General features: G+C 38.4%; 1 protein-coding gene across 2 annotated transcripts in view; it reads left to right on the forward strand.

Annotated features, from left to right (window-relative positions):
• Nucleotides 1–16,361, forward strand: part of yes1 (YES proto-oncogene 1, Src family tyrosine kinase) — a 35,688-nt gene that overhangs the window by 16,624 nt on the left and 2,703 nt on the right. For both annotated transcript variants that reach the window (XM_077522753.1, XM_077522760.1), the window contains exons 3-11: nt 1,669–1,768; nt 2,056–2,154; nt 3,471–3,574; nt 3,664–3,813; nt 5,311–5,466; nt 7,833–8,012; nt 10,311–10,387; nt 12,010–12,163; nt 12,248–12,379. In XM_077522753.1, the coding sequence (XP_077378879.1) occupies nt 1,669–1,768; nt 2,056–2,154; nt 3,471–3,574; nt 3,664–3,813; nt 5,311–5,466; nt 7,833–8,012; nt 10,311–10,387; nt 12,010–12,163; nt 12,248–12,379 (1,152 nt within the window). The remainder of the gene's footprint in view (nt 1–1,668; nt 1,769–2,055; nt 2,155–3,470; nt 3,575–3,663; nt 3,814–5,310; nt 5,467–7,832; nt 8,013–10,310; nt 10,388–12,009; nt 12,164–12,247; nt 12,380–16,361) is intronic.

Genomic DNA, 16,361 nt, shown 5'->3' on the forward strand with positions numbered 1-16,361 from the left:
AAAACTCCAAATTGTCCCTAGGTGTGCTTGTGCGTGTGGATGGTTGTTCGTCTCTGTGTGCCCTGCGATTGGCTGGCAATCAGTCCAGGGTGTCCCCTCCCTAAGCGGTCAAGAAATGGAAATTTAATCGCCAGACACCACTAACATATATACATTTCCCAGTCTGAAAAGTATGGAACTTAGCAACTGTTGCATTGAAAAGTGTGTGTTTGTATTACTTATCACTATTCTATTTATTTTTTTTTAGATATATCATCAAAGATAGATAAAACGGGGGAAAAATCTGAATACATCTTGTTTTCAGGGCACTTGGCATACCTGTACAATGTTCATTTGTTGTTTATTTACTGTAAATTACCGATATTATTATATAACCAAAATTCTTGTAATTACCGCTAGTGTCTAGAAAAAGTATGAACATTTCATATTTCAAATGTGAGGGAACACTAACTTGAGCAAATTCAAATGTATTTGCTTTTTATAAATATCAGACGTTAGACAAGCATCATAAGTAACCAAAAGAATGATACAAAACTAATTACATGCCATGGGAAGCAATGTGGCCTCTAAAGAAAACTGTCCACCCTCCGTCCATTTAATGCTGCTTTTTATAATCTTTGTTATAGAACTTAATGTCTATTTGATAGGATCTTCCGGCAGTGTGAGTGATAAACACAAACACACACACTGCTCGCCTGCTCTCAATGAGGATAAAGTGACCTGAGGGAATGCCGCCCATCTAATCCTAACCGCTCAATTTCCTCTTGAAGATAAACATGTGTCCCGTTGTCACTTCACACTACTGTAAGTCCAACAGGCTGATTCTTTATAACATTATATTACATTATATTACATAGGTCATGTGACTTAACATGGTCCAGTAAGCGCAGTGAATCAATAATGATAAGACTCAATAAGTGTCATTTGGTTGCTTTTGTGGAATAATTCGAGTTGGGTGCATCAGGCACCCCTTTGCATGAGTCAAGCAAGTAAGATAACCCTATCAACGCTGTGGTTTTTTTAAATGCATTTTGTTTATGTTAATAAGCAGCATTACTCAAACAAAAACATTTGTTGCGAATTCAAATTATCCTTTATTTGAATGTACTGATTTTTTTCTTAATGTCCAAGTGAATAAAACATGAAACAAGCATGCGCCAGTGAATGTGGGCGATCAAGTGTGCACTATGGTGGGTAAAAAGAGCAAAGATGATTGAAGCAGTCTAACTGGTTGAACTTTGAGATATTGAATGTTAGCTATTAAAAAGCAAGAACAACACCTTCTTGCTTTTTATTTTTGATCACATTTATTTATCTGTACTGGTAGCATCCGTGAACTTCGGGTGGCCTGACACAGTCACATAGTGGCCCCGGGCCATTGGGCCACAGTTATTGTCGGACTGTGCTCGTTCTGGAAGTGAATTTCTATAGGTTGGCAGCTCTAAATTTCCTCTTTACATTTCTATATCTGACCGAGTCGACTCAAGCTGGACGCCCAAACATGTCACTGGCGACTGTTTTAGCTTCGCCCTAAAGTGGAATAATAGGAAAACAGTGAAACGTTATCGCCACAGTTGTCTTTAATAATGAAATAAAGCAAAACTGTAAGCCGTGTGGTGCTGCCTGTTAATAATTACACACATCTGTTGATGTCCATCTTGCCTTCAGGCGGCGTGACATTCTTCGTTGCGCTGTACGACTACGAAGCGAGGACGTCAGATGATTTGTCGTTCAAAAAAGGCGATCGCTTCCAAATTGTCAACAACACGTGAGTGCCTGCACTTCTTTTTTCCAGACACATTCTCCTGCTGTGTGTGTGTGTTTGTTTGTGTGTTTAATCCGTTTTTGCTTTGGTCTGCTATTAAGGCTGAAATCTGTCTGGGTTAATGGGCTTCTCTGACTGAGCCATCTGTTCTCATCACTTTCACAATGTTCAGTTCCGCGTTGTTCGATACAACCGAGTGATGGATTGGAAATTGTTCTTATTCACAGCTGTCGAGTTGTTTGACATGCTTGTTTGCATTTGTAAATCCTAGCAAAGCTTTACTCTTCTAGGGAAGGAGACTGGTGGGAGGCTCGTTCCATCAACACAGGGCAGAAAGGTTACATCCCAAGCAACTACGTGGCCCCTGCCGACTCCATACAGGCTGAAGAGTGAGGAGGGCCTTTGTGGCCGCCGTCTCGTCCGTCCGTCTTGTCCTCCCTGCCATTTTCAACTCGTTCCTCCACCCGCTCAGTCTCAGAAATGCTTTTCCGTGGTCACACTGTGACATCCCATCACATACACATGCAGAGGCTAAACAATAGTGCCCTGTGTTGTGGTTACAAGTTGGTGGCATTCCCATGGCTGGTGTCATATGTGACACAAAACTGAAAAAAAAAAAACAAACTCGTGCTATTATTGTATCCTAGCCTAGGAAATATTGGAACTATTTTTATTTTGTATTTTTTTGTGCAGAATCAAGCAACTCACGATATATTGTAATACATTGCCATCGATGCCAATAGTGTCACGATACAGCTATTGCAAAATATCTAACAAACTGGAAGAACAAAGTAACTCGCCAGGATACCAGTGTTGCGTGATAACCAGTATATTGGAATAAAAACAAGTATACAACTATAAACAACTATAATGCCATTACCATGCCGTGATAATGCAACAATAAATATATTACAAAACAGTAGATTAACTGGCAATCTAGTATCACAATAATTTTTATTGGAAGACGAAAGTAACACAAAATACTTAGTTGAAAATATTTATAGTATCATGATACAGCATGTGTGCAATAATCTATATCTTAAAAGGGGGAAAAATACTCGAGATACTTAGCCAACGATATTGAAAGTATGACGCATATTGTGTAATAACTGATTCTTGCCAGCGAAAAGTAGCAAAACTTTGTCAACACTACCCATGGTATCATTCTAGAGATTGGATGATAATTGATATCTTGGAAGAAAAAACTAACAAAATAATACATTCAGAACTCCTTGTACGTATGGTATCATGATAGAAATTGTGTGATAACTTGGAAGAATAAATAACTTGTACTTTCTGAATGATATCTGTTGTATTATCATACAACAGTTAGAAAAAAGTGACACAAAATATATGTATATATTTAAAAACAAATAAAATCCTTATTTACTTTTGATAAATTGATATTGTTGATCAAATGTGCGAACGGGTCCTGGAAGTTTAATATAGCATCTTTCTCATGAGATAGTGGTAGATAAACTTCATTACGTTTGTACGATGATATGCAATGAGGCCCTGTAGAAGCATGACGATGTAATACAATGTGAGCCTTTTGTAAAGCACCTTTTGGTGTAGATAAAAGTGCTACATAAGTACCTTTATGTGCATTTTAGTAATACTAGACATGATTGTACTGGTGTAAAAAACAAATTGTATGTACAGTACACAAAAAGATCAAACCTGATCACCACTGTTCTTTCCACAGATGGTATTTTGGCAAAATGGGTCGCAAAGACGCAGAGCGACTTTTATTACTTCCGGGCAACCAGCGAGGTACTTTCTTGGCACGAGAGAGTGAGACCACCAAAGGTAAGCTTTCGTTTCCTGCAGGGTGATGTCAGTGTGAATTATTGCACGCTTATGTGAAGTTGACATTTTGTGAATGTTTTCTTTAAAAGGTGCCTACTCTCTATCGATCCGTGACTGGGATGAAGTGAAGGGAGACAATGTAAAACACTACAAAATCCGAAAGCTGGACAGTGGCGGCTATTACATCACTACTCGAGCTCAATTTGAGACGCTACAGAAGCTGGTTAAACACTACACAGGTATGTATCATCTGCTGGCAGCTAGCGTTTCAGCAGAGTTTTGTTTACTACTGAATGTTACGCTAACTATACAAGCAGTCTCTTAGCATTATATAGCTCTTAGTTTATTCAGACGTTAATGCAGCACTTGTAGAGCCAATGAATTATTCAGCTGCAGATCTGCTGCTGGGATATACATATATTAAGTCCTGCTTTACACAGGATTTATTTTCTTCCCTCCTGTGATCCTCCAATAGAGTTTCCAAAAGTGGAAGAAGAAAACCTTGTGTGACTTAAAGTGACTGCAAAATAGTTTTAACATTGGTTTCATTTATATTGCTGTGTTCTACCTTCAAGGCACACAAATGCAGTGTCACCCCATTCACATCATGATCAATGATGGTGGTAGGAAAAGGGATCCACTTAGTCAAGTGCTGGTAATGCTGCGTTTGTAGTTGGCACACTACGTCCTGTTCCATGGATAATGTAACGGAATTTGGAATCTGGGATTAACTTAAATCATTGTGACTCAGTTGGCATGAAGAAGAAAATACATTTCCATTTCCAAATGCATTACTTTTTTTTTATGGGGCTGGTAATTATTTTTTCCCTCAATGCATTCATAATTGGTGTCCGATAAATGCATATTTCCGCTATTTTCACACTGGTTTGGTTACCATTTCCTCTGCGAATAGTAGAGGTCCACTGCATTGGGGGAAAACAAAGTAACTCACAATCAGATATCACAATCCTTTTTCAACATATTGAGAGTGTCTTGATTTGGTGAATGCATCACAATTGATGTATTTGAAGAAGAAGAAAAAAAAAAAGTCATTTGAGGCACCATATCATGATTCTTTGCAAACGATATCAATCATGTTATGTTACAGCAGCTGTGTTAGTCATATGAATATTATAAAAAAAAAAAAAAAAAAAAACTAGCTCATGAAACGGTATACAATAGTTCCAAATTAAAGTTATCGGTAGTACCATGATACAGCAATTGCATGATAATGGAAATTAGAAGAAAAAACGAGTAACTGTTGCTATGATATCACGATTGTACGTCAACAGTGTTGATATTACGATGATACAACGATTGGACAATGATATATTGGAAGAAAATGAGTAACTCACAAAATAATATCTCAGCATCATGATATGATTGTGTGACAAACGATATATTGGTTGTGGGGGAGTAATTTGTGATACTCTGCCAATGAATATTATTCAAGTTACTGTACTTTTGAGATGATCAATTTCTCTGAAGAAAAGTGTGACAGGCACTACAATATCACAATAGTTTGACAATATTAGCTGTAATATCACAATACAAAAATTGTGTAATAATCGCTATATCAAAAGAAAAAAAAGCGTACTAATGGACATATTGAAGAAAAACCAGCATAGCAATGTCATCAATAGTGCTGTTTTATTGATACGTTGCAATATTGATTTGCTGCGCACTAACCGGTCCTTCAACCGCATCTCCCATCGTACTTGTTCACATCTGTCCAGAACACGCCGACGGTTTGTGCTACAGGCTGACGACGGTGTGCCCCACGGTCAAGCCGCAGACTCAGGGACTGGCCAAGGATGCGTGGGAAATCCCCAGAGAGTCCCTGAGACTGGAGGTCAAGCTGGGCCAGGGCTGCTTCGGAGAGGTCTGGATGGGTAAGAAGCCTCACATGGTGTTAGCGTGCTATCATAGATGTGTGATTATAAATGAGTAAACGGGGCTTTACAGCGGGAGATCCACTTTATAGCTCTATAGAGAGGAATGCTTGTTGACTGCTTATAGGATGATTGATAAACACTTTATTTAGTTATGGAGCACAGCAAAGAGCTAGCCTATTTATTGAGAAAAGCGCTGGCGACTGCTTTCCATTTACGCCAGAAGTAACACGCGTGTACGCTAATGGCAGGTCGTCCTCCTACGCTTCACTTCACCGGCGCGCATCCTCCCCGCTCACTCCCTCATTAGGCCTGCAGCAAGCCTCGACCTGCAAGTGTGCAATCCCAGGAATTCCTCCGCCAACTTCTCTTTTATTTCTTTGTGCTGCACCCCCCTGCAGATTCATCCCTTGGTGCCTTCACTTATTTTTAATTCCAGATCTGTTAATCACTACATCTGACCTCCATTCCTCTCTGTTCTCACCACATTGCGGTTATTATCATTGCCCTACTTTGTCCTTTACTGCGTGTGAGCGCGCGCGTGCGACTTGCTGTGTGATTCATTCATGGAGGTCGGCCATCATGACGGAAGCGCTGGCTCTCCTGACCCTGCTCATTGTATGTAAGCAGGGCGTGAGTAAGTAGCTTTTGACCAGGAAGTGCGAGATTATTTTGCTGGCCAAGTTTTTCAGCTGTTTGACAAATGATCTTTCTTGTTTTCAGCACGGTTTTCCCTGGAACATATTTACATCGTGGCAGTTAAACTAGTTGTGTCACTGTACCAAAATTTTCACTTAGATACTGTGCCTTAGTACTTCAATATACTGAATTAGACTATGGCAAAATTGTGAAAAATCAGTAAAACAATAACTGGCACAAATATCTAGCAGCTAAAATTCTAATAATTTTGATGATCGGACGGACGTCCACAGCCACAGTTGACAAATATTAATGCCATCGCCCTGATCCAACCCCACCGAGGTCAAAGGAAAACAGAAGAAAAATAATCTTTTTTTTTTATTTTATTTTTTTTATTTTTTTATTTTTTTGTCTCCCTGGTCTCTTGAGCTCTCCCTAATCTTTTGGAATTTAGAGGTTTCTGAGGTTGGTGAAAGATTGTGGTTTTGTAACCCTGTGGGTGCCAGGTGGTGTCTGGTTGGTGTTGGATTTCACTTTGCTTCATCTTTCTTTTCTTTGATCTTTCCTCTGGTCTCCCGACCTTCTGAACTTCACGACTCTCGCGAGACTTTGAAGTATCCGGTTAAGGTGAGGGGTATGGGATTTTATTAGGTTTCAGGGGAATTAATGAGCACAAACTCACACACGCAGACTGCTGAAAGAACAATACTGAGCTCTCAAAAAAAAAAAGGGAAAAAAAGAAAAATATGTGTTTGAAATTACCCCGTAGCTCTTTAACTCATTCACTCCCAGACATTTTCACAGAAGTAATCCCGTTCGCTCCCGGCTGTTTTACTGGATTTTGACTGATTTTGCAAGGCCCACAGAATATTCTGTTCAATTGCTATAAAAACATGGATCCTACCAAAAGAAAGATTTAAGTTTCTTCTTTCATCAGGAAAAAAGTATGTTTCTATCTGTTTCCGTTTTTCAGCAATGAGCATTAGAAGAGAGCTAAGTTTCATCAGTTTTCACAAATCTATTTAAAATTGTAAATAATTTAGCTTTTTTTCTAGATGGCCCTGGTTGATCTCCTTTGCTCTGCTGCCACCTGCTGGCCGTTTGTGTAATAACTACCATTTCTGCAACCGTTCTTTGCAGTTGAGAGGCTGCATCAAAGCCTTCTGTATGCTCTAGCATAAAAACAAAAAAATGTATAAATACGTTTTTGGGAGACTTAAAACATTGAGAAAAAAAAACGTATTTAGACGTTATTGGGAGCAAATGAGTTAAATTCGGACAGAATTCAGCATGCTCGATCTGGCCTGCAATAAGCTGTTTGGTACATAGCAGGTAGCTTTAGAACACAACTTGCACACACACTTAAGAGAGACATGTTGGTTGACGGGTGAAAAGGGTTGACCGGCAAAAGAGCTAGAGAAAGACCGAAGAGGAAGTTGGTAGAGGTAAGAAATAAGGGTGGTTGGTGTTCGGGAGGAGGATGCAAAAAAAAAAAATAGGCTCGATGCGAAAGGGCGATGCTCTGTGGGCGACCCGTAAAAAGACAACCTGACAAGAAAAATAAAATGGTTGATATTGAATGGCAAGGTGTGCAAAAAAAAGCTGTTGAATGGTATTTACATAATTACTGTTGCGAGATGTCTGGCATCTAAATTCACATTTTTTCAAAACTGACTTTCATGTGCAAGATGGCATTTGGTGTACTTTGTTTTTTTATTTTCATTCAGGCACCTGGAATGGTACCACCAAGGTGGCCATCAAGACCCTGAAGCCAGGCACCATGTCGCCGGAGGCCTTCCTGCAGGAGGCCCAAATCATGAAGAAACTGCGGCACGACAAGCTGGTGCCTCTCTATGCCGTAGTGTCTGAAGAGCCCATCTACATCGTCACCGAGTTCATGGGCAAAGGTCAGTCCTTCACCTCTGCAGAGCACTGCCAGATAGTGTTAGCTTAGCCTTGTTAGCATCCTATCTAATGCTGGCTTGGTATCCATCCATCTATTTTCTTAACCGCTTATTCCTCACAAGGGTTTGCGGTGGCGCTGGAGCCTATCCCAGCCAGCTTCGGGCAGTAGGCGGTGTACACCCTGAACTGGTTGCCAGCCAATCGCAGGGCACACAGACAAACAACCACTCACACACACAAGCACACTTATGGACAATTCAGAGCGCCCAATTAACCTGCCATGCATGTTTTTGGAATGTGGGAGGAGACCGGAGTTGGCTTGGGCAATTAATTGAAATTTAATTGGGACTTTTTACAATCATAAGAACATTATAATTAAATAAAAATGAGTAATGATGCATGTTCTTTTATTTAGTAAATGGTTATTTAATCCATATCTTCGTAATGGTGAATATTATTTGAAATTGCACTCTAATGGTCGATTTCCCCAATCTCGAGATGAATAAATGCAAGTCTCATGCGACACTCCTCCACAAAGTTGCGTGAAAAAATTCTTACTCTGGCTGACATGCAACCTAACTGTAGCTTGCTCTGTTGTGGCAGTCTTTATCCACGGTAATTAAGTCTTAAAGTATTAAGTGGAGACTTTCACGAGTTCCTTGAGCAGCAGAAATGTTTCACCGTGACACATAAAATTACAGCTCCTAGTTCATTCTACCCACACATGACGACTTATGTGCAAAAAAGCTGTTTATCCTCCACTATATGAACATTAGTCAAGTATGTCATTTAGGCCGGATTACCACTGCAGGTCCAAGCACTCAATTCCAATTTCATGCATATATCTATCTATTTCTATGTACATTTCAAGTAACATATTATCTAGGGATTCCGATCTGTTCCGATCGCACTTTTTTGGACCCGAGTCAGTCACCTCATTTTGAGATCGGACGATTCCGAGTCACGATCTGATACCTCGGCATTTTATTAGGTTATTTTTTATTTTATTTTATTTTTAAACAAAACTACCACAACATCTTTTATATGGTGAGTGGACAGTGAAACCTTTGTGTCCTCTTTTATTTATTTATTTTGTATTTATTTATTTTTTTTATTTATTTTTTTAACCAACTCTTGGCTATTTTGCATATTACTCTTTATATTTTCATAGGTAAAGAATATCAAAAATTCACTTGTGGATCTGAAATTTCACCCATATTGGCCCAACATGGCCCAACACCATCCATCATTTCCAAATTACTATTGTCATTATTATATGTGGGATACAAGTTTTTATAGTACACATGTTCACATTTGACCAAGAGTTGGCTCCATTGACTCCCATTATAAATTGTAATTTTTCATGATTTTTGATGCACTGTACATCTGATGTGTTATATTGCATTTCCACTGATTACCCAATTTATCCCTTCACTTGGGTATCAACTAAACATAGAAAAACATTTTTTTTTTACTTGAGTCATAAAAGCCATAATACACCAGATGGCGCTAAAGTGCTAATATCACAATACGATATAAAGGTCACAATACGATAATGTCACAATATTGTGGGGAAGTTGGCGATGCAAAATAAAGGTCATAATATTGTTAAAAAAAAATGTTCATACCTAAGAAAATACCCACACAATAGTGTGCTTTTTACAGCAATGAAAAATATAAAAATATTACATACACAAAATATATAAATATATATATTGAGGCACTTACTTGCTAATGCAAGCACACATTGAATTCCTCCACATATTGACTGTTCATAAGTATGTTACGTGCCCCTTCATCTGACCACAATAGTGTGGATTTTAAACATAGAAGGGCCAAAACATGCCATGTGAAAATTAAACATCACTAAAAAAAAAAAAAAATAGCCACCAGAGGGTGCTAGAACTGCACAAATGGAAATCAACCTGACATTTTTAGTAGATGTTCTGCTTTTAGTATTGTGACATGATGCCGACGATATATTGTGGCCATTTTAATATCGCAATATTACGATATTGTTGTTATCGTACATCCCTAATATTATCTAGTATGGCTGTTTACACTGACAGTACACATTTGACCAAATTTCACGTAAATGACCATACAAGCATCAACACCAGGCATCTACAACACTGGCCTAAATCATACATAAATAAAGTGAATTTGTGCTATTTGGTCTAGATATGAAACGAGCCCTGCTGCAAATAAGGAGACTAAACAAACAAACAAAAACACCCTCAATCCGCAAACAGTTGTATCACATTTTCCTTGTTCTCTATTCGTCCTGTAATCTTTTGCAGGGAGTCTGCTGGACTTCTTGAAGGAGGGAGATGGCAAATATCTGAAGCTGCCCCAGCTGGTGGACATGGCCGCACAGGTAGGATGCAAGGACGGGCCTCTGCTTGCTCAGCTGTGAAGGAAGATGTGTGAAAACATAACTCGCCAGTCAGGCTGACTCAAGTGCCGCGCATGCTTCCCCATGCGGGTTGGCGTATTTATGTAATATCCAAATTGACATCTCTCTTGGCTTCCTGCCACCGCTCCGTGTGCCTCCTGTCGTCCTCCAACACTTAGCTGCCTGCGGAGGCTAAAAGCGCTCGTCATCAGAGAGCCACTTAACGCCACCGTCGTGTGCGAGGATCTGCTTTCACTTTGCCTGCTACAACTCCTTCTTCACTCAGCCAGGTGCAAATGAAAATGAAGATCGCCTCCAAGGGAGTTGGCAGACAAAAGATGTTTTGAATTATTTGGAAGTGAACAAGCCTGCATGAACTTGATGAGCACTAACACGCGATGCAACCAAACCTCAAATGCCGAACGTAATGCTGGTCAGATTTCAAAACGATTTATCACATAAGAACTAACAGGAATTGTTGTCGTGCTGTCACTATTGAATAATTTTGATTGATTAGGGCCCGAACGATTTTGCCTTCAGACATCGGCCAATTGAGCCAAGTGGTTTTCCCCTTAGAACGTTATCGAAGAAAACTAAAGTTTCCGACGTTGTGAAAGTACCCTGAACGCACCATTTTGTTTGCTTAGCATTAGCAACTAGCAAATATGTAGTGTATGTTATTCTGGTTATTCTGTTGTCCCTAAGCGTCCTTCAAGGTGTTCAAGGTGTTTAATGACACCGCAGTTGGAGTTAACTGTAAAACTAAATACACAACGTTAAGAATTACATCCACTTTATATTTAAATATAAAACATGCTTCGTTTTTAAAACATCGCTAGCCTAGCGCTAACAGGAAGTTAGAAAATGCTAACAGGACGATAGCATCGACGTCAGGACTTTTTCTGTAAACAAGAAAGAGTGGTTTCATTATTGACACAGAAATCTATACAATAACCTTGTATACTTCATTAAATTTTTTGATATGCGCTTGTCATTCAAAGCAGAGAATTTTAATAGCGAAAGTTTATGCGTAAATGGCTCCTGTTGAAAAGGAATTGGGGAAGGGTTAATTTTATATATATATATAGATTTTTATTTTTTTTTAAAGATGAATCGTAATAATGCATATCGGTCTGGCCCTAGTATTGGTTAATGTATCGATTATTCCAAGGATTGGTTATTCAGGAAGTACAGTGAATCCACACTATTGTGAAATAGCTCAAATGTTCTTGGTTCACTCATTGTATCCCAAGGCGACGCTGTAGTCAACTCAAGGGTAAACAGGAGAAGTGTTCTTAATAGTTTTCCTATAACACTCTGTGACAGCGTCAATTCTCCAATGAACCCGATGTGCATGTTTTTGACATACATTCCTCTAATTTGTACTCACTTTACCTTTTTTTTTTTTTTTTGTATGCAGGTTAATTGGTAAAATTTCATGATGGCCTTCAGACTTTATTTTAAGGCACTTCAACTCCATCAATTCATTGAATTTTAAAGTTTATAATTGTATAAATATTGGATTCGTGTGGTCTCTGTACCCACATCCAAACATGACAAATGGCACGTTTCTGTAAAATTAAAATGGGTCCCTTTCCCCATAGATTGCGGACGGCATGGCCTTCATCGAGCGGATGAACTACATCCACAGGGACCTGCGAGCCGCCAACATCCTGGTTGCCGACAACCTGGTGTGCAAGATCGCCGACTTCGGCCTGGCCCGGCTCATCGAGGACAACGAGTACACGGCCAGGCAAGGTGCGTTGTCTCCAATGATCGAGGGGACCTCCAAAAAATGAAACATTCACAACATAGTCTCAAACTGTCTTCTTTTCGTTCCAGGCGCTAAATTCCCCATCAAGTGGACGGCGCCTGAAGCAGCTCTGTACGGCCGCTTTACTATCAAGTCGGACGTGTGGTCGTTTGGTATACTACTGACTGAACTGGTCACCAAAGGCAGAGTGCCCTATCCAGGTCAGCCTTGAGCCTCCTTCACACACATCCCACACCTTTTGCACACAGTGTAAAAGCCGCCAACTTTTTTTCACATGCAACTTCCTAGTTACAGTTATGATTATTTAATATGTTTTATATTTATCTATTTAAAGTTGCCATGTATTTTTTAAGATGGGTATTTTTTTAACTACTGTTTGTTGCATTTTGGGGACAAAACACCTCTTCATCTTGGAGTTGGAATTGGGAGAAGAGGGGGTGAAATTATTTCTATTGGTGTTTTGTTTTGGGGGGTTTTAAACAATTTTTAATAATGTGCTTTATTTTTTTCATGTAATTTATTCTTTTGAAGATGGATAGCATTTTTAACTATCGTGCAAATGCATGTATTACATATTAACAGTGTTACTCCCCATTGTTTCCACAGTTTGTTTTTCAATTTAGTTTATTTTAGCTTCGGCTTGTAAAGCATTTCTAGATAAAATCATTTAATATAGAATATACTAATAGAATGAATATATTGTATTACAAACATTACTTAAATACTATTATTGATTTTAAATGTCAAGCTGTTTACGAATTATATTCAATGTTTTAAAGAGGTAATTATTTGTAACTTTTTGCACATTAATGTTTGGACAATATACACTAACACCCTAATTGGGAAAGAAAATCTGTAATATAAAAAATATTTAATACATAAAAACATAAGATAAATTGAATGAATAAAAATAACTAGATAAAATAAAAATAAAAAATCAATATAAAACTTATATAATGTGGACAGTGGCGGAGCCAGACTTTTATAAATAGGGGGGGCAGGGGGGGGCCAAGGATACTTCATCCAAAGATGATGCCAAATTTGTTTTCATGAAAATTAATTTCAATCGGAGTCTCTATCGATGTTCAAATATATTTAAGTACATATTAAGCACAGGGGAGATTTTTGCACATAATGTGCCGTTTATTAAGAATGTATAAAATGTACAAAAAAAATAATTCTGCACTGTTTAACTTGAATGAACTTGCACGCACACGCAGATACTGTATTCATGCAATTACAGTACTTTTATCAACATAACATTATAATATGAACATAATGCAAATTTGTATTACAGTATGACTAAAGATCCTGTCTAAGTGCCAAACTCTCCTTGTCGTTTAATTTTCCACACACCCTATGAAAAACAAATTTATTACTCCAACTACTACTTCATTTACAACCACATAATTTATTAATGTGATTAATTAATAATTATGTTAATAAATCCTCCACTTCTACCTGTAAATGCAAACGTCAGTTAGTGTCTGTTTGAACTTTCAACCATTGGAGGGTGCTATTGTCTTGCATAACAACAACAACATACTTATTTTTAGCTTGCACAAAACTACGTTGCTTATTGATGTCCGTCCAAAACAATCTATCTGAACTAGAGGTGTCAGTGGATTAAAATTTGTAATCATAATTAATCGCATTACTTCAATAATTAACTGACTATTAATCACACATTAATTGCACATTTTATATCTCAATTTATAGCTACATTTACAATAAAATGTACAATTTCAATATGGTTTTATTTTTTTTAGTCATTGATAAGAGTAATTTCATAACAATTCAATTAAAAAAAATTAAAAATTCATTGATAGAGTAATTTCATAACAATTCAAGAAAAAAAAAGTTTAAAAAAATATAAATAAAATAAGTGCTGTACTGTAAAACCAAACCAAAGCGTGACTGATTTGTTTTGGTCATTTTTCTCTCACTACAACATGGTATAATTGCATTTGTAAGACAATAGTGAAAGCTCAATGCATTTCTCTTTTCATATTAGGAGCTGCCTAATTTTTAACATGAAGTAACTTGTGAAATTATGCACATTTTTAAAACTGTAAAATACAACACAGTCCCCACAAATATATGCATTCGCTCTAGGCTTTTATTTTGTGAAGTGAAATAGGATGTGCATTGTAAAATGACAAATTTTTACTGCATAGGAACCAGAAACGACCGATGTGTTCTTTTCATATTAATAGCTCTGTAATTTTAAACAATAAGTAACTTGCGAGTTTCTGCACATTTTAAAATTGTAAAATACAACTTGACGCCAATCCCCACACATTGGGCAGTATAATTTAATTTATTACTGCTTAATTGTGTTATAGTGACTCCTTTTTATGACGTCGGACGCTTTTATTTTGTTAAGTTCTCGGATGCGAGACGCAGATGAGGCCGCTCTACTGTTACAGCGAACACATCGGTAGTTTCACTTTCACCCTGATGAGATAGTTTGTGGAGATGCTGAATAAAATACGAATAAAATATCACATTAAAGATAAATAGGATTGGGCTCACTCCAACTGACAAGACGGCGTCCATTCGGCTCTTTACTCTCACAGGGGTTTCAGAGTGCCAATGGACGCCTCTTGGTGCTCGGTGCTAAAGGCTAACCGAGTACGTTCTTTCAAAGCAAGGCACGGGTGGTAGTGGTGAGACACAGTCCAAATGGCTCCTCCACCTATATTCTGCCCCTTAAACATTGTATTTTAGCTCCAGTGCATTTCTATTGGGTAGTTTTGACGTGGACGTTTCTACTGCGTGGTGACTAGAATTCCCTGAGTAGAGGCTTTCCAAATAAGGAGCGGTCGTTAATCGAGCGTTAAAAAAAACAGTGCCGTTAAAGGCACTTTAAGTAAACGAGATAATAACGCGACAATTTTGACACCCATAATCTGAACATAAAAGTTATTTTAAACAGTCACTCACGTCTCACAGGCAAACAAACATGATATAGCCAAACGCCAACATGCATTCTTGATGTGCCGGTGTTTTGTCGGATCAGCATACCGGTACTCAGGAGACTGCTCCTTAAAACAGATGATTCTCCTTCTCCAGACTCCTAGTGAGGTGGATTATAATGCTTTGTCTTAAGTAGCGCCAGCCACTGTTCAGGAGGGGCATAACAATTAGTAGGCGTCTGCTTGAAAAAAAATGCTGGCAGGCTGCATCGGCCAGGCGTGCGACGTCACTGCGCCGGTGCCGTGATATGTCAATCATTTGGCGTCTGCTGGGTCCAATCACATTTCAGCAGGGGCACGTGCCACCCCGGCCCCCCCTCTGGCTCCGCCATTGAATGTGGAGACATTTTTTCGAATGTAATTAGTATTTATATACTTCTATGTACATATTGAGATAAAATCTTATACAATTGGAAAATACATTTCTGGGTTTATGGGTTTACAAAGTTGGACAAATCATTTAACATGTTCAAATGTGTATACATGATATCTCTGTTTAATATGTTTAATTAGCTTGTACGTACTTTTTTTTTTTTTTTTTTAGTGCTTACTATATTTGTTTCCTGTTCAGAGTAAAATAATATCTTGAAATGTTACATCACAATTAATTCCAACAATTCCCATGTGGCTCTCTGATGGCTGTAACGTTTCAAATGAGGGCTGGACTGCAGCTTGCAGTGATCACAGAGCCGCCATATGGCTGACCTGACGGCCATCTGGTCCTTGGGGCCTTCCCGGATCCACAGCAAAAACCTTCAATGTCATGAATTCAACTTCATTCTGCAAGGACTTTGCTTCCTTTCTATAGTCGTGTTGACACAGTTGCACGGAAACCAATGATTTTTTTTTTTTTTTTTTTTTTTTAATATATACTGTTTGTGTCAGGATATCAGATAGTTGACAATTCACATTTTGACTCTGCCGCCATTCTTTTGTCTCATTCTGGCTTCCCTGGTGTGTGGGATAATGCGGACCCCCACCCCTAACCCCTCCCACAGAGTCTTAAGCCCTTCACGCTAACCTTTTAACTCATTCACTGCCAGTGCAGAAAAAAAAAAGAATCTTTTACGTCTAAAGCCGTCTATGGCAGTGAATGTGAAGCTCCTCCTCGCAAGGCGCACACAGGTCACCATCGCAGGAATTTTTTTTTTTTTTTTTTTTTTTTTTTTATTAGAGCAGGCAGAGAACAAATTATGCAATGAAA

The sequence above is a fragment of the Festucalex cinctus genome, chromosome 1 (assembly GCF_051991245.1).
Source record: "Festucalex cinctus isolate MCC-2025b chromosome 1, RoL_Fcin_1.0, whole genome shotgun sequence".
Taxonomy (NCBI): Eukaryota; Metazoa; Chordata; class Actinopteri; order Syngnathiformes; family Syngnathidae; genus Festucalex; species Festucalex cinctus.